Genomic DNA, 23,284 nt, shown 5'->3' with positions numbered 1-23,284 from the left:
GAGGAATGGAGGTGCATTGTTTTACAAGCTTGAGATGTGACACTGGGGCATTTATAGTTCTTTCTTGTGTGTTTCCGGGTAGAGACTGTGCAACCGTATTTATATTGCCTAGTTAGAAAAGTCAACAGCTATCAAATCAAACTGATGATTGGTAATTACATTATTTTAAAATAAGGTATCTTTCTTCCCCTTTCTTTTTTAGAGAGTTTCTTTTTCTCTAAACAAGTTAATTTGTACCTTGTCTTTAAGTTTATTGTAGGCTGAAAGTGGTGTGATTTTGTTAAATACAAGTTTCCTCATCCAGTGGAAGAAAGAGTGAGATGTATAAGGTTCCATGTTCCCTGGAAGAGACTAATATCTTTTCATCAGAAGGACCAGCCTCAAACAAATAAAGGGAAAAAAGTTACCTCTATATAATTAATGTTTTTCATGAGCCTGTAATCTGTCCTCTCTTTATTAAAAGCTCTGATATTTGCAGAGCTCTGATACAGTTTTCTACTGTAATTAATAATTTTGTTCTTTCTGATTGTAGAACTTCCTTATGGATGGGAAAAAATAGAAGACCCACAATATGGAACATATTATGTTGAGTAAGTGCTAGTTATAATTTGACGTAGTCATAAATTGGACAGAAAGTAATAAAGCACTTGTTTAGCACTATATATAGTTTATCTTGAGTAGAAACAGTTCAACGGGCCATGGTGCACATTTCTGAAGCGCTGAAGATCCTTAGTGTGACCATACTGACTTATTGGAGCATATTTCTTTCAGGGAAGGAAAGCAAGTAGCAACCAAAATAATTAATTAATGGGAATGAGCTCATGTCATTTTTCTTAGCTCTAATAAAAAACGGGGTCACTTGATTTAAGAGTGGCACCTGTTAAATGTAAAAGGGCAGGAGTAACTTACATCTCACTGCCGTCTCCAAAGGCCCCTCACAAGTAAGTAACTGCTGTAAAAGCTCTAATTCAGGTCAGAGGAAATGACCCATTTCTTTAACCATGGATAGGAAAATTAGCAGAGTTGAAAATATTAGCTTCACAGAACAAGCTAACATTTTTTACATTTCAAAGGCAACACAGAGGTTTAAGTCCTGCTCAGACTTAGTTCTTTTCCCCATTCTGCTATACTACTCCAGTATCTACTATTAAAACAATGACGGCTAGTTTTGTAAACGTTGGAAGAGTAGATGGAAGCAACACGTAGCAGGGATCAAGAGAAGAAATAAGTTTTCTCTATTTAATCTAGTACAAACTTTTGGAAGTTTGCAGAGTGGAATGAATGTGTACTCTACTTAATAGTTGCAAGAAGCAAAATTACATTGTGCTTTAAATAAATCAAGTTGTTGAAAGGAAAAAAAATGCTTTTCATGTTGATTATGGTAGTTCAGCATTCATTCCTCTGGGGTATTAATCTGAGATAAATAATAAAAAAAAATTAGTATTTGTAGGGTGTCTTTTGTGGTTGTCTTTTCTGTGAAATAGGCAAGCTGCTTTCTTCTGAACTCCTGATCCTACCTTTTGTCTACAGTCATATTAACCAGAAAACTCAATTTGAAAACCCGGTATTAGAAGCCAAAAGAAAAAAACAGCTAGGACAGACTGATGTCGGCCCTTCAAAATCAGGTATTACTAAATATTATGTTCTTTGTCACTAATATCTTTATGTAAAAGTAAGCATTGTATGCAACCTGTTTTGGAATTCAGAAAGGCATTAGCCTTGTCTTTCTGCTGGCCATTGTGGTCTTGCCCTCCAGAATCTGTAAGGTTTTTGGAATGATTTTTTTGATGTTAAAATTGAACTGAGACCCAGACACTGCTTTAAAAGAATTTTAATCATTGTAAAGTTGGTTGTCATAAGCAGTTTTTCAATAAATGGAGACTTAGAAGAGCCAGTTGGAAAGTGCAGGGTAACCCGCTCCTTGAATTTTTATGCTTTTGGTCTACTTTGAGCTTGACGTTCAAGAGTTAGAGAGTACAATTGGAAATGACAGGTAGGAGCTTTAGTTTCTGTTCTGTTTTAATTTGTAATACAGTCTTGAAAAACTGTAACTCTTCCATTCACTTAACTCAGCTGTGAAATGAGTGCAACAGTATCTTGTGTGCTTTACTCTGTGAGGGTGCTGGGAGATTAACCAAAGTTAACCAAAGCATTAATCATTATGACACCTTAAAAAAAAAAAAAAAAGTTATCAAAACTAATCCTACTTCCTTCATGTCTTTTTATTCCATAATTCAAAAATCATTTAAAGAGGTTTGGTATTCAGCCATTAAAACATCTTCCTTCTTTCTGTGGTTAGCCATCCTATACATGTCTGTAGTCAGCATCATTTGGGGATTTAATGCCACCATACAGCAGCATTGCTGATGGTGAATTGTGTTGGATCTTACCATGCACAGGACCAGAGAAGTCTCTCTTCACTAGAGATCCATCGCAGCTTACAGGAGCCCTCATACGGACATCACTAAAAAAAAGTACAATGGGTTTTGGTTTTACAATCATCGGAGGGGACAGGCCTGATGAGTTTCTCCAGGTGAAGAATGTGTTAAAAGATGGACCTGCTGCACAAGATGGGAGAATTGCACCAGGTAAATTACAATTTCTCTAAACTTGTGTTTCTTGTGCTTTTAGAGAGTGCAGCTTCTGATGTGCAGGAGGTTGGATGGTGCCGTCCACTGACTCTGAATATGAATACCTCACTAGTTGTCAGATTTTTGAAAGATCCATGCAGAGCAGTATCTGAAATGTGAAAAAACAGTGTTCTGGGGACAAATCTATTTTGAGGTCGCTTTTGAAGATTTCAGTAGTTTTGTCAGCTTTGGGCTTCATAGCCATTTACTGAATGGTTTTTGTTCTCTCTCCATATGTAAAGTAAAAACATTGCATTTGAATCTTGGTCTCTTGTTACTACCAAAAAGTACCAGATATTAAAAATTGAAAAAACAAAACAAAAAAACTACAGTAGGAATGAACAAGCAAAGCTGTAAGAAGTGGACAAGTGAGGGAATGAGGGATGAGAGAACCTGCAATGCATAAAGAATTGGACACTTTCATTGTTATTACATGCTCAATTAAGTTATTTATATGCTTAATGTAGCATATGGTTTGCATACTAGAAAAGACAAAATGCTTCAAGTAAGAAGAATTTATGCTTTCAATGATTTAATACTATTTACTTAGGAAATAAAACCTTTTTCTGTTTTTATTTTTTTATTTTTTCCCCTGATGTTTCCCTTTGTTTATACATAATTCAGTTTCATCCTCAGTAAAAATTCAAGACAAGAGTGCAGCACTGTGTTTCGGTGCATACACATGTTCGATGCATATCTATTCCTGTTACACTTCGTGGCATAGGAGAATTACTGTATTACTAACACAGGCATTTAGGTGGCAAGAGAGCTTACTCCTGAGGAATATTGTATTGCATATGCAAAGTTTTGTGATCAACATGATGCAGATTATGAAACAAAGTTTCAGGATCTGACATGCACTTCCACTTCATTTTGAAAATACACGCTTACCCACCTGTCAGCAGTGTAAGAATATGAAATATACGTGGGCGCAATCCTAGTTTAAGTTCAGCCAGTCCTAAAATAAACATAGGAACTCCCTCAAAACTCTGATTTATTTTTGGTTTGAGATTAGGATGCTGTACAATATGAATTAAAGCAGGAACATCTGCTTGCAGTAATGTGTGTGCACATTGCTTCATCTCTTGTGGCTGTACAGTATCATTTTTTTTAATCTGCTGCAGATTAAAGTTTATATATTTAGCACACTGTGTTCTGAGATGACATAAAAAAATGCAAAGAGGAAATCCTTTATGCTTCTTGGCACCAGATAGCCAACAGGTAACGGCACAGCCAGCGTCGATTATTATTTTTTGAAGACTGCACTGAGATTTTGTCCACTTGGGCTTTTATTCTGAGCCTCAGAACACTGGAAAGGTGTGGGTGGTTCTGTCTTTGGTTTTGATGTTGTTGAACTTCCTTTTTTAACAGGTGATGTCATTGTAGACATAAATGGAAATTGTGTCCTTGGCCATACCCATGCAGATGTTGTCCAGATGTTTCAGCTAGTTCCTGTCAACCAGTATGTAAACATGACTTTGTGTCGTGGCTATCCTCTTCCTGACGACAATGAAGACCCTGTTGTAGATATAGTGACAGCTACACCTATTATCAATGGACCGCCTGGGACTAAAGGAGATGTTTGTCTGACCAGCCAGGATTTGATGCCAGGAACAGTCGTGTTGGACCAGAATGGGAAAACGGGCCCTATGCTGGTCAATGGTCGTCTGAACGGCCCTCCCGTGGATACAAACGAGCAGAGGATCTCTGTTGCATCTTCAGGAGGCTCTCAACCAGAGCTGGTCACCATTCCTCTAGTCAAAGGTCCTAAAGGCTTTGGGTTTGCCATTGCAGACAGTCCTACAGGGCAGAAGGTAAAAATGATTTTAGACAGCCAGTGGTGCCAAGGACTTCAGAAAGGGGATGTAATCAAGGAGATTTGCCATCAGAACGTGCAGAGCTTGACACATCTGCAGGTGGTGGAGGTACTGAAGCAGTTTCCAGTAGGAGCAGAGGTGCCGCTGCTTATCTTAAGAGGAGGTATATACATACATTTACAGTTGTCATATACAGTTATATGTGGTTATATGCTTTTTTAAAATCCTCTTTTAGTGTGATACTTAAAACCTGTCCAGTGTTGAAAGTTAACTAGCAGTTTATTATTGCCTCTAAGCCATTATGTTCTAGGTTTAATCTATATCCCTGAGTATTTGGGGTGAGAGGACACTACTAGGGATTTTTTTTTAACAAAAAAAATATGCTAATACGTTTAAACGCTGGCTCTTCCAAGTGTCTGGGGAATGCTAAAGCAAAAATGCAGTCTCTAGCATAATCCAATGAACTGGTGTGTGCTTTGGTTTACCATTTTCAAGCAAAAAGAGAAATACACGTTTTTCATTGTTGTAAAGCTGGCAGTTCTAATTTGAGACTTAAGTAATGGCTTTGGTCAACTGAACATTCACTTTGCCATTTAAAAGGAGTAATAAGCAGTTATCATTTTCAGCTCAGGAGAAACTGATTATATTGCCTTAATACTGTTTAAACTTGTGGTGACCTAGAATTGAAATTGCTTTCTACATTTTATTTTCTTCAGGTCCACCCTCACCTACTAAAACTGGCAAAGGGGTGAGTATTAATGGTGAATTTAAATTTGTTTCTGATGAAGAATGTTGAGGTTTCTTTGATTGCAAAAAAACTTGTTAATGTGATCTACTTAGCACAGAAGTTCTTCCACAGACTCCTTCGAGTTTTTTGGGTGTTATTCGATGGATGCAATGGATTTCTTCTTTCTTACTACTGAAAGAGTAAGAACAGAGCAAAGATCTTGTAAGAAAATACATGAAGTATTGCTGCTCAGTTGTGATTTTAAATATGACATTGCTCCTTAAGGTCTTTCATGATTTCCTTCTTTTTGCACTATACTTGAAATTGCTATCTGTGTACATACGTAGACCTGCTTTTTTAATCTAATCCTCTCTGGATTTTAGTCCCTGTGGTAATCTGCAAGATGATTTAGCAAAGCCGTCTCTTCTTAACTGGTATAAATTCATTGCCATAGGTAGATGTTGTCAGAGTATGTGTTAAAGGGGAAACAAAGTACTGTATCTAAAACTTTTTTTCTTATGCCTTGCTAATTACCTGTAGTAAAGTGAAATAAGGTTTCTAAAAGAAGTTTAAGATAGTTTGATATTTCTTGATCTCCACATAAAATGAACCGGTTTGTATTTCCTTCTTGAAATGCTTGCTTATCTTTGAATCTATATTTTCAGAAAGTCTGCCTGTAGCTTTGTGTTTCTAGTTGGATGTTTGTTATTCTTGTAAAGTTTGCCCCATTGAAATATCTTTAATATACATTAGTTCAGTAAAGAATCCTTCGGATTAATTAAGTACCCTCGTAATGTGAATGATAATGCATATTTTTGTCATGAGCGCTTCTCTTATGAAATAGCCTAGTCAATGAACACCTCTAAGAAAAGAGCTGCTTCTTCAAAAATATTTCTTGTACACAACAAATTATTCCAGTTTAGGAGACCCCCATTAGAATGTAGGCGTAGTTTATTTTTCTGTGTTGTGCAGTTCAAATATCGTAGTCACATCCAAGCAGTGGGATAGCAAGAGCGTGCAAGTTTATGGTTGAAACAAGCTGCACTCAGTAAGATTTGAAGATTCAGTTCCTTGCAAGCATACAGCTGCCTACAGTAAATAAATTGTTGCATAAATCTGTGCAACTTGAGGGTGCAGGCCTTGTCAGCCTGGCTCCTGTGTCCACACGCTCTCTGCAGGCATGCTAAAAATACTGAGGAGTCCGGGAATGGGGTTCCAGCACACAGGCAGGAGCAGCTTTCCCATGGAGCACTCAATGTTCAGTGGCATTAAGCAACATGGCAAATGAATTCAGTTAAAAAGGGCAAGTTCTTGTGTTTATAAACATACAAGAAGTGTGAAACTGCTAAACTCCTTCAAGGGGTTTTCTTCCACTCTTCTTAAAAGGGCATTTCTAAGCCTATTCTGCTCGTGCTTTTGTCTAACGTGCACGGACACACGCAGACCACCATGTTCCAGTTTTCTAGGCTGGGTTTCAGCCCAGAATAGATTTTTAGAGTTACTGCAGTGCATAATCCATTGGAAACTAGGATGGGAGACCACAAGGATACTTGGTGTCCTTTCCTCTGCAAATGGTAGTGTTGCAGCTATCACAGCAGAAGAGAAAAATGTAAATACTGAATTATATTCCCAGTTTTATCTGCGCCTCATGATACTCAAGTGTTCCCTCCTGCTGGGGGTTTTATAATACCCTTGTGCTGCTGCTGGGCTGCCCTAATGGCTTGGCTGCTCCGCCAAGCGTGCCACTGGGTCGGTAATGGCAGGGGCTTGCAACGTTTACACATTTCTGAGCATCAGTCATTTCAAGCCCTGTTTCTAAGCCCAGTGGTTGGCAGAAATCTGTGACCTATCTGGAAGCCTGGAGCAGCCTAGTCAGACGCAAGCTGTGTACAGAGCTCACGTGCTGGGAAAGCTGAGGTCACCTGCAGTGTTGTTCCCTTTCTGCCACGTTTTGCCATGCATGTCACCTCAGTGTGATGGTTATTGTCTTTGCACACACAGATTCCTTCAGGCTTTTGGTTTAATACATGTTTTGTGGGGGCGGGGCTCTGTTTCAGAAGGATAAGCAGGACAGTTCAGGGAGTTTGGAAGCTATCAACGATCCCATTCCACAGCCTATGCCTTTCCCTCCCACTGCTGTAAGATCGAGCTCTCCAAAACTGGACCCTTCAGAAGTCTACCTGAAGTCCAAGACTATATATGAGGACAAACGTGAGTATTTCAGCATCAACTTGGAAATACTCAAGTGTGACAGAATTTTTCCTGTCCTTTTTTGGCATTTTCTTGAATACCTTTTTTTCCATTGTGGACATAGAACATCACTGAAGATTTAGCTGTTCAAATTGGTTTCTGTACTTCTGGTTACTGCATTTTGTCAATAAAAATCATTGGAATACACAACAAAGGAATAAACTTTCAGTAATCAAAGATAGCTCGTTACATGTTTTGAAATGTTTTCTCTCAGCTCCAAACACAAGAGACTTGGACGTTTTCCTGCGCAAACAAGAATCGGGCTTTGGTTTCCGGGTGCTTGGAGGGGATGGACCAGACCAGCCTGTAAGTGAAACTGTTTATGGTTGCTTACGTGGTACCTCACCTTGTCACTGTTCGAATGACTCCTACTCTGTCATCGACTTTTCTCTCTCATTCTAAGTAGTTCAATGATAGAAAAATTCATCAGTTCAGTGACTATGTTTTAAGATCAAAACTTCGTTCAGATTACCAGGTTCATGCTGAGTTTAAGAACTAGTTCAATTCCAGTTCCTAAGAGAAGAGAATAGTCTCATCTTCAGTCACTGAGATGTTCTTCAGTAATCTAGTTAAAGCTGGAAGGTGTAATCCAGCCCTGGTTAAAGCCAGAGGGCATGAACAGCGCTCTAGGAAAGCAAGCTAACTCTGTGGTGTGTATTCAGTTTTGTGTTTCTTTGTCAGCGTCCACTTGGGTGGAATTTGTGCTAGCACTGTGTGTTCCCAGAGGCCACGAAGGCATTGACCACAGCCTGAGGAGTCCAGCAGGTAGCCTTGGGCTCTGATCAGTTGGGTGTCTGTGAGAAGCCCACAGCTGAAGAGCTGCAGGGTGGATGGAGGTTTTCATGAGGTTTTCACCCCCAGTACCACCAAATTTTCAAAAAAAAAAAAAAAATCTTGTTTTGTCAGCCTGTGTCATTTCTGGTGAATTCATTTTGAGGATACAAGCATGGCCTTTCCAGCGCACTCTTTCAGGCTAATATTTGCCTTGTGTTTTTTCCTCTCATCTCAGAAAATACAGAATGTGGTGCTTTAGAATTTGCATAAAAGCCTTGAAGCAGAAGCTATTAAAATTGGCTTCTTCCTGCAAATGGATGTACGTATTGTTTGGCTTCATAAGTGGCATCAAAATGTAGCTCTAATGTTTGCTCCAGAGGAAGCATACTCATTAGAGCCTGGGTTGCTTTAACCTGGTCAGTGATTAGGGTTCAATTACTGTTTGAAGTCATCAGTGTAATAGTTTTCCTGGCTTCAGCCTACAGAGCTGTTGCACAGTTTCACATGGATGTGAGTGGGAATTGTTGAGGAATGGGAAAGTTGGAGGCAGGCTGGCAAATGCCCTTCTGGTACCCCATTATGGCAGGCTTTAGGAGACTCCCCTCAATTTCCTAAAAGGCAAACATTCTTCTCTGCAAAGAAGTAGTAAGACTAATACCATATGTCAGGGGCTGTTGCTTCATCTGTCAAGAGAAAAAAAAACTTTTGGAGTAGGTAATCATAGATTGCTTTCTGATTATAGTTGAAGAGAGAGATCTTTTTTTTTCTGTTCACAGCTGTGATCCAGTGCGAGCCTTTTTTTTTCTTTTTTTTTTTAACATGCATTTAAGGAAAGGGAAGAGCAGTGCCTCTTGAGCAAAACCAAAGAGTTTTACTTCTGTTGCACTTCGTAGCGTTTTTTGTGTTTTGTTTCCATAACGACCATAGCTGTTGGTGCTGAGCTGATGCCATGACCTCTGCGTACAGGCAAGCTGCTCTCCATTGCTTAACCTCAGACCGGCCATGATTATTCTTAACCTTTCATTTAACCTGCATGTGATTCGAGCATATGAAATAGTGTGTTTTTCTGATCTGGGTTATATTTAGTAGCACTTTAAGAGGTGAGGGTAGACAAAATTGATAAGGGGAGTGCAGCTGTCTGAATTCATTATCTAATCACCAAAAGCTGTGCACTGAAAGAACTTGAAGCATGGAACTGACCAAGCAGCTTTTCAGAAATAAATTCAAGTTCTTTTGAATGCTTTTGCTTCTTCCCTAGGCACTCTGGGCTTGTCTTAGTTAAATAAGTAAAAGTTCTAAAAAGTGGAATGAACAACAGAGACTTTTATTTCAATAATGTCTGTAAGTCGTATATATGTAGTAAGTACAGAATCTATGCTTATGTCAAAAGTGCAAAGTACACCCACTGGCTGTATTTCTGCTAGAATTGGACAGTCAAATAATCTTTTAAAATATCTTCCCAAAAGACCTTTTCTGTCGGGATTCACCTTGTTTCCAACCGTTATGTGTTCTAATGAGTTGATTTTCTGCCATTCAAACCCAGTGACTGTGCTCTGTTGATAGATCTATATTGGAGCCATAATCCCATTGGGAGCAGCAGAAAAAGATGGCAGGCTTCGAGCTGCTGACGAACTGATGTGTATCGATGGAGTCCCTGTTAAAGGGAAGTCACACAAACAAGTTCTGGACTTAATGACCAGTGCTGCACGGAACGGTCAGGTGCTGCTCACAGTGCGGAGGAAGGTCTTCTTTGGTGGTATGTGTCTGTCTGTCTGTCTGGAGGGTGTACCACACGAAGTAGATGTGACTAAAGGAACACTTTCATTGGGGCAATCAAATCAAGTAAAGCTGCTCTGAGACATATCAGTTACTGCACTAGAATTGAGCAACCTGAGGTTCAGGAGTGTCAGCTACAATTCTGAGTAAGTGGAGAAAAGCAGGATTTAGTAAGCTGATGCTTTGGCACTCGCTGGCTGGCACTGCTCACACAGATAAGACTGAAAATGAAGATGGCAACGCTGTTGTCTTCGAACTGTTTTGCAGATAGTAGTTAGAACAGCCATTAATGCTATGCAAATGGAGTAATAGCACAACCTGTCTTCTGGACTACACGCTATATTCTGAAGTCTGTTGGCATCTGTGTGCAGCAAAGATAAGTGCATTCAAACCAGAGATGATTCAGTGCAGCATCTTGTAATGCTGCAGTTTTAGATCAGTGTCCAGGTCTGCAGTGTATGGAAGGGTATTTATCCTCGAGTTAATAGTGCTTGATCATGTAAACGACAGCTGGAATAGGGCTCAGGAATCCTGATACGGTCACCTGTTCTGATTAGTAACCAGTACTGCTTTGCCAATGCGTTTGTCAACCATTCATTCTGAGTATATACAAGTAAAAGGAAAACACATTTTTAAGATCAAGTCTCAGTCCCTTACTTTCCAAGGCAGGCAGTGCTTCCTCTTGCCAGCGCTGATACTGAGATGTACAGCTTTGTTGTCTTTACCTGATAAAGCAGCAGTATTGTTTTTTTCCTTATTTGTTGTTTATCTGTTATTTCTAAGGAGAAAAGCAACCAGAGGAGGAAGAGTCACAGCCTGTCGTGACGCAGGATGGTTCTCCCCGACTAAATCGGGGAGAGTTTGCAAACCAGCAGACCCCAGAGGTCTACGATGTCCGTCTGCAACGGAAGGAGAACGAAGGATTTGGCTTTGTCATTCTCACCTCAAAAAACAAACCTCCTCCTGGTGGTAAGTGTGATAAGATGGTGGTTTTGTCACTGCCTGGCATTACTGGTGCCTGACTGTTTTAGCATGGTCCTTATACCAGGACATGTCTGCAGGACACGGGTTGTTTGTGATGTATATTCTCCACATTGCATTGATTCATAGGTATTTAAATGGAAGTGTAGTTTCAACCTTGGTTTTATATTATCTAATTTATTACTTTGGGAATCTGAGAAAGCAGAGACTGCAGCACTTGGAGGAAAGCAATGAAGTTGTTACTGTCAGACATTTAGAAATAGATAGTGTTTGTCTAGAACATCAAAATGAAAAAGTAGCATGCTGTGGTATTACAATTCTGGTATATGAACACAGCTTCAGGCATAGTTGTAAAGATAAACAGCAAAATAACCAAGGTTAAAAGGAAAATACATGTTGTGAGCGGGAGTGAGGGAGAGAAGCTGGAAGCTTCTTTTAGGAAGCTCTGAGTCCAAATTGATTAATGGTAAGGTCAGTGACCCCCTGCAGAAGATCAGTTTTGCTCTGTGTAATCAAGTGATTTGTATTCCACGTGCTCATAGCTGCTAGGCACTAGCAGTGCCAAGAAGAAATTTTGAACATTTTTTGCATGAGATCGTGAGTAGGATGCTCTTCCTGAGATTCACTCCTTTTGTCCATCACGTTTGGGTTGTCTGTGTCAGCCCTCAAAATACAAGCCAGCTCAGTGAGTTTACACATAAACTGACATGAAAAACGTGTAACTCCTGAAATCCATAGTCAGTTCCTTTAGTTCCTTATTGGAAATCGCTGCTCTGGAACTTGTTCAAGTGGTTGCAGATGGATACAATGATGGCTTAAAAGTGAATCCTTCTTCTGGGGCTCAGACACTTTCCTGTGCCTTTCCACTTCATTTTACTGTACAACAAAAAGCAGCAGGAACACGGCAGAAGACAGTGTTTCTAACTAGCATTGTGCTGAATTCATCCAACATATATTTAGCGTGTGATACCGTCTTGGCTCAGATGCTGCCTTTGCAAGAATTTTAAAAACACCCGTTTTGGAAGTGCCTGGTGCCAGCCTGTGCTGTGGGGGGCAGTTTGGGCACGGAGATGCCTGCTGTAGGGCCGGGTCCCCGTGGCAATGCACAGCATGAACTGCCACCTTCTGGTGCAGGATGCTGCACAGATGCCTGTGTTCAGGGTTAGAGTTGCCATGGGTTGTGGGCATGTTTTCTGGACAGTCAGATATTAAGAAAAATGTTACAAACAGAATTGGCATTATTACATAAGTCTATTACAGACAACATTTTTGACAGAGAATCTGCTGCAAATCCTTCTTTATTTTCTTAAGCATCACCTCAGTGACAGCCTGTAGGGCAGGGACAGTCTCTGGGATGGCTGTGGCAGTTCTGGGTCTGCACGGTGCTTGCCCAACACGAGCATTATTTGTGATCTGGAAAAGCTGATGTGCCTGCTCTTGACTCCCTAGTGATTCCTCACAAGATCGGCCGTGTTATAGACGGGAGCCCAGCTGATCAGTGCGGGAAGCTGAAAGTGGGAGACCGCATCTCCGCCGTGAACGGGCAGTCCATCGTGGAGCTCTCACACGACAGCATCGTGCAGCTGATCAAAGACGCGGGCCACGTGGTGACTCTGACCGTCGTCGCTGAGGAAGGTAAGGAGGATTCACGGCCCAGCTGAGTTGAGTGAACGTGGCCTACCACATGAGCCAGATATGATGTTTGTAACCTCTGAAGTCAATTCACTTACAAGGGAGCATTTTAAGGTGTTCGGGAATGAAAGGAAGGAGAACGAGGCTTATCTGTTGGCTCTGGAAGAACAGCACAGGTGGGGCAGAAAGAGATAGCTGCTGAGATGGTTATATTGAAACATAAGATGCAAGTAATAACAGCATGATCTGGGGCAAGGGATTGCCCTCATGGTTTCTCATGTGAGAGAGATCCTGCTGCTCACAGGGAAATACGACCTGTCCACAGCTTGTGTTTTTCCATTGAAGTTGTCCCTTCTGGGGGAGTTACATCAGAGTAAAGGACTGCACTGGGAAGGAAAACCTCCTCACCCCATGGGACAGTACGTGTGTCTCTTGCTGCTGCAGTAGTTGTCAGGAAGCTTTGTGGCAGGCACAGTCTGTCAGGAGCATCCAGCGCAGCTCTGCAAGGGCTGTGCAGGGACCCAGCTACAGGGCGGGAGCTGGGTGCGTTTTATATCCCCTCCACTTAGGCAGTCTGAGTCTTTTCTTCTTGCTGTCTTAAAATACACAAATGAACTAGTACTGCATCCCTAGGATACAATTGAAACACCCTGTAGTTCTTGCCTGCTAAAAATACATCTTGAGAAATGGTCCCATCCCACCACAGAAATCCTGTCTGGTGTTTTCCAGGCTGCTAGCAAATTCTTCGCACACAACTGTTGTATCATCTAAGCAGCAAAATGAATGTTTGTGACTGTTAAGTCCCAGCTTCAGAGATGATATTTTTAATGAAAGCTCCCATGCAGTTTTGCATTCAATATGGTATTGTTCCTACGCAAACAGTTCACTATAAATATGTAAAATTCAATCATTTGAACTGAAAAGCTGTTTTCTAACCCTGCTTACCACTGCATTTTTCTGGATTGCTGCTTGTGGGTTTAATTAAACTCGCTATCATTATTTTGCCAGAAAGTTGGCTTTTGTCACCTTTCAGATAATAAATACCTAAAGCCAGAATGTGAGTACAGCCAACAGATCATTCTCTAATTTCACATTCATTGCAAATATTTAACATGCTATCTCAGCCCGTAATACAGAATTTCAAAAACTTAATTTCCCTTTTTGTTAATGTTTAAAGCAGAGAGATTTCTACAAATTGTTATTTTTCTATTAGACTTTCATTTCTATCAAATCTAATTCATTGCAGTTTGAGGGGACGTACCTCAAAGCAGTTGCCCAGGGCAGTTTATAATGCAATCAAAGTTTGAGTTTGTTGCATTAGATCTGTTTCTCAGGGGCTCTTTGTCTTTAGAATAAACTTTCTGAATATAATCTTTTTTCCCCTTATTTATGCATGACCTTACCTGGACAGTGTATAAGAACTTAGCCAGAAAATGTGGGGGACTTAAAACCGCTGAAGTTTGTATGTTTCAGATGGAAAGAATTTTGTGACAATGAAAGAGAGAAACAGAACCTGTTCCACAGAAATGGGAATAAATCATTGTTTTAAAATTCTCACTCATTTACTTGGAAGAACAGTGTTTATCTCACAGCAGAACCCTCCATACAGCAGAATCCCTTAAGAAGCCAGAGTGGTTGTAAATTAGTCAGGGCTTTAGTCCTTTCCCCCTGTTGGGGTGCCAGAGAGAGAGCTGAGCTTTGCAGGGATTGTTCACAAGGTGGTGGATGACACCAAGGATGAATATAACACGCAGCTCCAAAAGAGAAAAATGCCTGTTTTGCCAAAAGCTGTACAGCATCACAAAACATAAACTCTCCTAGAGCTTAATGTTCCCCAGTGCATCATCTTCAGTGCTATCCTCTGAGGCTGGCACTGAGAATGCTACCATGTAGCGCTCCTCTCTCCCTCCTGGCTTTCACAGATGTGTGGTCTTTGCTTTTCATATGAATAAACGAATTCCACTTCATGCTCCAGAAGACATTCTTTAACATTTTTCACAAAAGCAGGAGCCTGTCAGCTTCTGTCACGTATTAGCTGGAAACACAAGAGAGAAGGCTGAAAGAGGACTGGAAAATTTGTACAAACAGATGGCATTTCTCTTGCCTGTGCTTCTAAATTAAAATTCTGAGTATAAACCAGGAGTAAAAGTTGACATTTTGTCTCTAGAGAAAAACCTCTTTAAGGCACGTCGTAGTAATAGCACCAACAAGTCCTATGAAGGACTTCTGAGGTCTATCATAACTGAGGAATTCAGTTTAATAATACACATTATGTTTTCCTTTCCATAAGATGCGTGAGCGCTTTATGTATTTTACTAGGTTTTGGGCTTTTTTTTTTTTTTTAACTCAGAAATTAATAATGAGTTGCACCTAACAGAGGACTGGAACAACTGCACTTTGTTTGGATTTTTTTAAAACTGTGTAAGGAAAATAAATCTATTAGTTTATAATTCAGTACCTAAGTTCATCTTGGGCCACAATTTGCCATTTAAGTTTCTAGCTAAGAGGCAGCTTTTTGCATAGACTATGCTTCATTACGCTTTTAAGTGACAGACATTTTGTATTCTGAAACATCTTGTTTCATAAATGCAGTGGTTTTATTGTAAAATGCACAATCACTACTTTGCGTGGTAAAGAAAATTGTATTATTTTAAAGGATTTTATTAAAGCGTTGTTATACTTTAATTTTTACTTAGCCTTTGGGAGAAAGCAGAACACTGCAATTCTTCTTGGTACGTGCCAGTTACCTGGTCGCCCCAGCGTAGCTCTGGGACTTCCATAACCTTGCTTCCAGGTGGCCTACAGGAGACTGTGTTGCAGCTTAAAAGAGTTGACAGTTTGTCTCTGTTGTTCAGGCCTTCATCGGTGAATCCTAATTGCCCCTGCAAATCCTCGTTCTCCTCTTACCTTTAAAAAGAGATGTGTTCTCAAATGGGCATTGTTCTTCATCCTTTACAAACCACTGCTCTATCGAGTATCTGAACCAGCTTTGTGGATCTGACTGGCTCTAACCTTCTGCTCTTTATCAGCTTGCAGACAGCCTAAAAGCATTTTGTTCATGGTTGGTTTGGTTAAAATTCTGTATTTTTTTCTGAGAAAAAGCAGTGTAAGTAAGAATCAAATTTCTGCACAATTTATTCTGTGGAACTGATGAACTGCCATTGGTTCCTGGCTTACAGCACTAAACCTGGGAAAATCCTCTTCACCTGGTAACTGTTGTGACCTCAGCTCAACCTGAGGGACTGTGGCAGAAGCATCACTGCAAGCAGCCCATCAGCTGTTACACAGACTTGCCTTTCGGCTCATCCTGTGAAAGCTGTGGTTGTTTTTCCCAAAATTTCAGATGCAAACCTTCTATTTTGATCCAGGCAGTTGAGAGCAGCAGACATAGCGCTGCTGGTCACTGCGGTCTCTTGTTGCATGTGCCTCGCTTTCTATTTGGAAAATTATCTCTGACTTGTTTTTGTTTGAATTTATTAGAACATCGTGGTCCTCCATCGGGAACAAACTCTGCCAAGCAGAGTCCAGCTCCGCAGCACCGACCTCTGGGATCGGCACAGATGAACCCTTCCAGCACAGACAGGTACAGAGCTTTTGTATTTGGCAAAAGGAACTGAAAGCAACTAGAAAAGCTTGACTGGTGGGGTCGTTTACATGCAAAGGTGACATCCGCTTCCTTCTACTTCTCTGCAGGGTAGCTACAGAAGTTGAAGCTGGAAAAGAAGTTTCAAATAGTTACAGGCTTTCATGGCCTGAGCATAAGCACTTGACACAACCGGATGCTGGCGTTGCTGCAGTTATTGGTAGTCGTCATTCGCAGGTGCAGGTAACCATGCAGAGGCATGCAAAATGCCAGTTCCTCAAGACACTACAGTGAAATTGCCACAGAGTATTCAAAATGAGAACAGGAAAACGTTTCTATGTCAGACTTGGGTAGAAAGTTGCTTATAAAAATGCACTAAAGCATTTCACATAATGTTTTTTCTAATAATTTATATTTATTTGCTTGCCATAGTTGAATACTCAGACAAAATCCTTGGAACAGGGCTACTACAGACCCTCTGGCAACATTTCCTAAAGAAGTCTTATATGCACATCAAAAACTTAAAAAGATGTTATTTATATTTAGACTTAGAATGAAACCATTGCACTTAATCATACAGGAGTTGTGATGAATTCATCTTAAATTGTATATTGCATGCTTCTCAAAATGTGGAAATTTGTAAAGCATTTCTCCAGAGAAACAAAGATTTAAGTCTGCCTATTTTTTTTTCTTTTTTTTTTTTTTTTTTTTTTCCCTTTGGTCTCACTTCCTGCACAGAATTCTGGCTGTTTCCCAGTAGAATTGGAGAGAGGCCCTCGAGGGTTTGGGTTCAGTCTTCGAGGAGGAAAGGAATACAACATGGGCTTATTTATCCTTCGACTAGCTGAAGATGGACCAGCTGTCAAAGATGGGAGAGTACATGTGAGTTTGTCTTTCCTAATCAGTTTGTTAGCACAGAAGTCGGCCTTTTGACATACTTACTTTGCCTATGCTGGTAACAAACTTTGTTCGTGAGGTTGGGATTCCAGCAGGCAGAACAGCATCTGGACAGCTGTCCTTTCAGCTACTATTGTTCAGTGATAGCAAATGCTGTGGTGCTAGGATTTTAAAAGAGAAAATGTGACTCTGGCCATCCAAAACGAACTGTCTATCCATGTGCCTGAGTTGTAATAATGTCCCTGGGCTTATCAGCAGTAAATCAGGATACTCCAGGACACCGGTTTTAGGCACGTTAGTGAGCTTGTTATTCAGCAGTGAATGTATTTGCTGATGGTGTGTGCAGTCTGGACCCCTCCACAGCCGGTCAGGCACCGGTGGGAGCGGTGGAGCAGGGCCAGAAGTGCTGTGGTGCGTGCCCCCCGCAGCTCTGAGCTCACCCAGTGTGAGATTGTTCATGGGTTTTGTGTCGTTCGCTTTTGTCCCTCCCACAGCTGTAAAATGCTGTCATTTTTCTGGCTGTTCTCTAAAACAGTGGAGAGGAATTTCTCACCCAGTTAATGGCAGCTGAGCATGATGTGAGGCACGTAGCATGGTGCAGAGCGCCCTGTCCTATCAGATGAGTAACCAGCTACTGACCTTCTTTGGCAGAGGCATTTTATTTAACAAAGCCCAGTTTCTTTAAACTGCTAAATTTAAACACTGGTGACATCCATTGGCTGACCCGTGTATTGCAAAATAGGTTTCACGACACTGTGCAGATACTATCTGAGGCCCGTTCTGGTAGCCTGCAAAGTTGGTGTGAAAGGTAATTATCCACCCAACTTCTGTGCAAGTTGATAATTGTCCTCAAAGACCTTAGTGCTGATAACTGCATAAAGGTGATCTTTCCTACCTGGAAAAATGAATCCATTCCTTTATATGAAACTTTTTCTGCCGTAGTAACAGTCAGATTTTTATTAAACATACAGACGCATGTTGCCAGGTTTTTCCATGGTTTGTCAATATCCCTCTGTAAGATGATCCAGAATGAAAATAGGCGCAGGAATATGGCTGTACCTGTCTCGTTGCTTGTAAATAAATGGAGGATGTTTAAAGTAAGCTGAGACTTTTTATTGAGCTGGCTGAACTGGAGACCTGACATGAAGAGTTCTGAACTGCCACCTTGTTGTGTTGTTTTGTGTTGTATTGTATTGTGTAGTCAGCAGTCCCAGGGTGGTTTTGTTATTGTTGATTTCGCGTGGATTTAATGTAAGAGGTAAAACAGAAGCATCTGTCTCTGTTTTTTCTTTCCAAATGAAAAAATATTTTATGGTGGCCGTTATTCACAAAAACTGAACTGGTTGTTATTTTCTTACCAGGTTGGTGACCAAATTGTTGAAATCAATGGAGAACCCACCCAAGGAATCACTCACACACGAGCAATTGAGCTGATTCAGGCTGGAGGAAATAAAGTTTTGCTGCTGCTGAGACCAGGGACTGGCTTGATACCAGATCACAGTATGTCATCTAAAGTGTGGTTTCATTTTGTGTAAATATCTTACAAATCATAAGGTCACTTTTTCTGATGAAGAGTTTTTCAGTAATAGTTAACTAACCACGAGTTTATCCCTTGAAAATTTTAAAACACACAGTTTGAACTACCAAATTGTGTGCTGTGTTCAGTCATTTACAGGCAGCAACTGGCATCCGCTCAAGGGATAAAATCTGCTCAGAAGTTTCTCCACTTCTTTCCTCCAGAGAGCTAGAAGATAATTCTTAACATCTTACTGTTCCAAATTGCACATCACAGTAAAATCAGAGTGAATTAGCGCATGGCATGGAAACAGCCCATCTGTGACCCAAGAGATCTGTTCTGTGCCATCTTGCTAGCTTCCTGACTGGCTTTGTTTGTGTTTCACACTGAATTACTTTGTCACTAAGTGTGAAAGTTAAATAGAGTCCTCTGTGTTCTGATGAACTTCTGCTGAGGTCCTCTTAAATCAGCATTTACAAGCTAGAACAGAGGGAACCAGTGTGAGGTTCACCTCTATCTCTCTCCTTACTAACAGCTGTTCAAGCTTGGTATAATTTCAGCAATGCTAAATAGTGTTCATCGTGCACCAAGAGGACAGCACAAGAGCTATCTGGAACCACTGCCGGCCCTCTTGTACATGGAAATTTCCTAAATCTTACGCAGAAACACACGATACAGAAAGTCAGGCAGGAACTCTAGAGACCATCTGGTCCAGCCCTCTGCCAAAGTCAGGTCCTGAGATAAGTTTAAACAACTTGGACTGGATCAGTGACTGTAAAGAAGGGAAAGGTTTTGCCTCTTGTCTTGCTGTTAATCATACATTCCTGATTAAATTCTTGCTTGCTGTACTCTGTGATTTTGGTATGTAGTTCTGGGCTTTTTCTCTTCCTTCTTCAGGTTTGGCTCCCTCCAGTTTGTGTCCCTACGTGAAACCTGAGCAACATTAAGGGCTTTCAGTGCTTTTCTTGGGTTTTCCTTAAAGACTTGGTAAATCTGCATGTCTTGTGTTTCATCTCTTCCTATTAGTAAAGTGTAAAGCTATGAACAACCTCAACTTCTCATTATTTTCAATTTTCTTTTAGCAAAAAAACATTTTAGCATTTATTTGATTTTCTTGTAACCAATGCAGGCCAGGAATTTGCTTTGCAATTTGGCTACGTAGCCTCTAAAATTATGCTTGTAAAAGACCATGTCAGTCCCACAGAAATCCAGCCAGCAGAAGCAGAAGCTTTTTCCAAAGTCACTTCCTTATAATTGTTGTAGGTTATAGAACAATGCAGTATGGAAAAATGACTAAATAAAACTTTGAGATTATGCCACTACAGAATCTTTTTTAACTGAAGCTTTCACGTAACATCCTGATACCTCAGTAGCATGCACGTTTCTAAAGTAGTCTTAAAAAATTTAATCAAATCTCTCTCTGTTTACTTCCAGGTGATTGGGATAGTTACAATCCATCTTCATCAACTGTAATATATGAAGAACAGTCACCATTATCTTCATCTTCACATTCTGCTTCCCCATCTGAAGTGTGTTATTTACCAGTACCAGGAGAAGCTTTAATGAAAGTTCAACTGTCTGAGAAACTGGAACAAGCAAAGAACACTGTGCCTGAAAAGATAAGCACTTTAACTGAAAACCAGTTGTGGATGAAGCCTCTGTCTTCTCCCCAGAGAACAAATAACAGATGGGATCTCCCCTCCAGTCCTGGGTTTGAAATCACAAAAGGTAGTTTGGAATTAGGGACCAGAAGAGACAGATCTGCAAGTCCAAAAAAGTTAGGGGCAGCTGAGGGACACCATCACACAGGTTTGCACAGCCCTAGAAAGGGGGATCCTGAAAAAAGCTATGGCAATCTCTCACATAAACCTGACAGTTCCAGAAGGAGTGAGAGTAAACTCACAGAAATAGGGATGAACAATAGTAGCAAAAAAGAGTGTTCCAGTGGAAATCAAGGCAGGTCTGCCAGTCCTCAAAAGCATCTCAGTAAGCAAGGAAACACAGAAGTGTTCTGCAAGTTACAAGAATATCCTGACTTAACTGGTGGTGATAAGATGACTGTTGAGCAACTGAAAGGTGGAAATGGTAAAATAGGAGTCACAAGGAAAGAAGGGAAGCAGAAGAGTTCCGGAAAGAAGGAAGGGTGGTCTCCAGAGGGAAAATATGCAGCATTTGAGAGCAACCTTCCATTCAGTGACTCTAAGAGAAACACATCCGAAGAGGAAAAAATGAGGAAGTCAAACTCTGGAGAACTGAGTTCCAGCAGATTCAAAACTTCAAGCCTTTCCAATATTCCACTGCTTTCCATGGAGAAACAAAGAAGGCTCGACGCACAGGAGACTGATACTCTGAACAGACAGCATGGAGAGCGACACATGGAGCTGCCTGATGAAACCAAAGATGATGGAATTTCCAAATCTGAAAATAGTTCTCCGGTCAAGAAAACACCAATAACTCCTGGACCTTGGAGGGTACCAAGTGCATGTAAAGTCACCAATACAGCAGGTGTGACTGAAAAACGGGTTTGACTGACACTTTTTTTAGAACATGTAATCAAGTTTCTAATAATGATCATTTAAAAGCATTGTTTCTTTACACAAAGTTGTCGTATTTTTCAGAAACTGGTTAGAGGGTGGAAAGTATTTGATTCATTCTTAAATTATCTAAGCTGCATGAAGGACCTTTTGGATTGCTTAAATGAAATGCCTCCATAAGCTGCTGTCCCCTTGTCCTTTTGAAGGCGGTGTTCTGCTGCTCTCAACGTTGCACTGCTACAGCTTTCTCAGATAGTATTGTGAGTTTCTGAACAAAATTATTTAATGCCTATATTGCCAATGTGATCATGACTCACTTCTTGTTCTTGTGCCAAGTTATCTACTGTATCCAGTCAATCTAATTCTTCTCATATGTATTCCAGTCACAGGAAAGTCAAGGTTTTGTCGAAATGGGTATTTTCTCGAGCATGTTGCATGTTTACATAAGGAAATACCCATGTCTTACTGGTTCAGTAAGAAGATGGGTGGGTTGGTTCTATCAATTGTAGGGCAGCAAATGAGCCACTGATGCTGTTCCAATTGATGTCTTTTTCTTAAATTTTTATACCTAATATAAAATCATGTAGATAAAAATTATATTTGACATAAATCAATGTTTTGTAATTTTGCCTTTTACGAACACAACAAAATTGCTTTATTTTCTTGATTCATGAGGATGCTTATAATAACTGTTTGCAAACATCTGTCAAAACAGAGAAAATGCTGGTTTCTGTTAAATAGCATAATTCTTTTCATTTCATGTAGCACAATGTCCTCCTTAGCATTCTTTGTAAACATAAGCATTGAGTGTGCATTTATTTTCAGCCTCACTGTGGTGCTGTATACTAAAAAGTCACATCTTTAATTATTTAATGCTAGTTAAGAATTGGAATTTTTCTTTCCCTCTGTGGAGGTAACAACTGATCTTTAGGACAGAACCAACTGCCATACTAGCTCCTTAAATGAAGTTCCTGCCTGTGTGTATTAGGTCTCCCATATTTTATTTTAAACGTGTGTCTAAGAGTGCTGAGTAGTATGATCTACAGGGTACATGAGTCTTAATATCTATTGTTTGGGCTATAATACAGATTTTTTAAAGAATAATACCGGGGAATGTTACCACCAGAATCTTCAGACGTATTAGACCTATAGCTGCAAGAACAGCAGACTGCATAAATTGAAGGGTTTTATTTACATGATAGTTTTAGAGGTGATTTCCTGATGTGACAGGTCTTTAATTACTGGAAAAAAAAGTGGTAAAAGGAGCGTATTGGTCCAGCTTGCAGAAGGAAAAAGAAGTGTAGAAGGTCAAGCTTTACTTACTCATCAAAATTCAAACTTGTTTAGGCTTTGAAACATGTAATGTTTTTAAAGCGTAATGAAGCACAGTGATTCAGTTCTGAGTTGAAGAACTCTTTGGAAGTACAGATGACTACTCAAACAGCTTTTTAAAGAAACACTTTGAAAATTAAATAGGCTTTAAGGCAGATCTGAACTGTGCTCTGCTGCTTCACATTGGATGAACCATTGATTTGTTGTGTAGCATAACATGAACAAGTACTCCATGTTATGGAGTATGACTGTGAAAATATTTAATACTTCAAAGTTAGTCTATGTAGATATTAACCATGTATTCTTAACAAGAGTCTGTTTTTTGTTGTTGTATGCACTTGCCCTAACCACTAAATGCAGAAACAGATTCAGAAGTTTAGTACAGAAATGAAATAGCACCACTGAAATTGTTTCCCTGTCATCAACTACCCCTATATTTTTTCTATATATTAATGTGACCTGATTTATTGTCCTATCTGTGTGTGAATTCTCCTTCCATAGAACTTGTATCTGTACTTACTGTATCAGATGACTTAGCAATGTGGCCTTGGAATGCTAAGCAATGTATGGATGTACTGGGTGTAAATGTTTATATAATGTACAGCACCTTTATACATACTTCTGAGGTTCTGACTAGAGAGAGACCTGTAAATCGCTCATTATTTTTTATATAGATATTAAAAAAGAAAGTCCAGTTTGTTGCTTGTTGGTTCTGCACTGTATAAAATAGATTGTCTGCTGACTTTCAGTGGTGTGATACTTTAAACAGATAAATATATAACCCAGATTTTACCCACAAACATAATACTCTTCTGGAAAACAAATGCAGTTTATT

At 40.1% G+C, this 23,284-nt stretch overlaps 1 protein-coding gene across 4 annotated transcripts in view; it reads left to right on the top strand.

Annotated features, from left to right (window-relative positions):
- MAGI3 (membrane associated guanylate kinase, WW and PDZ domain containing 3) overlaps positions 1–23,143 on the top strand; it is a 60,704-nt gene extending 37,561 nt beyond the window's left edge. For 2 of the 4 annotated variants that reach the window (XM_038168552.2, XM_038168555.2), the window contains 15 exons: positions 533–590; positions 1,531–1,625; positions 2,400–2,588; positions 4,002–4,610; positions 5,164–5,195; positions 7,232–7,385; positions 7,639–7,730; positions 9,762–9,954; positions 10,758–10,943; positions 12,405–12,590; positions 16,068–16,170; positions 16,281–16,413; positions 16,909–17,052; positions 18,429–18,567; positions 20,018–23,143. In XM_038168552.2, coding sequence (XP_038024480.2) covers positions 533–590; positions 1,531–1,625; positions 2,400–2,588; positions 4,002–4,610; positions 5,164–5,195; positions 7,232–7,385; positions 7,639–7,730; positions 9,762–9,954; positions 10,758–10,943; positions 12,405–12,590; positions 16,068–16,170; positions 16,281–16,413; positions 16,909–17,052; positions 18,429–18,567; positions 20,018–21,111 — 3,407 coding nt within the window. In that variant the 3' untranslated portion in view covers positions 21,112–23,143. Of the gene's footprint in view, positions 1–532; positions 591–1,530; positions 1,626–2,399; positions 2,589–4,001; positions 4,611–5,163; positions 5,196–7,231; positions 7,386–7,638; positions 7,731–9,761; positions 9,955–10,757; positions 10,944–12,404; positions 12,591–16,067; positions 16,171–16,280; positions 16,414–16,908; positions 17,053–18,428; positions 18,568–19,480; positions 19,571–20,017 lie in introns of all 4 variants that reach the window. The other 2 variants (XM_038168556.2, XM_038168554.2) reach the window with 2 other exon arrangements.
- Positions 23,144–23,284: the final 141 nt, after the last annotated feature.

This window comes from Anas platyrhynchos, chromosome 27 (assembly GCF_047663525.1).
Source record: "Anas platyrhynchos isolate ZD024472 breed Pekin duck chromosome 27, IASCAAS_PekinDuck_T2T, whole genome shotgun sequence".
Lineage (NCBI taxonomy): Eukaryota > Metazoa > Chordata > Aves > Anseriformes > Anatidae > Anas > Anas platyrhynchos.
The sequence above is the reverse complement of the archived record's forward strand: the minus strand, read 5'-3'. Positions and strand labels throughout refer to the sequence as shown.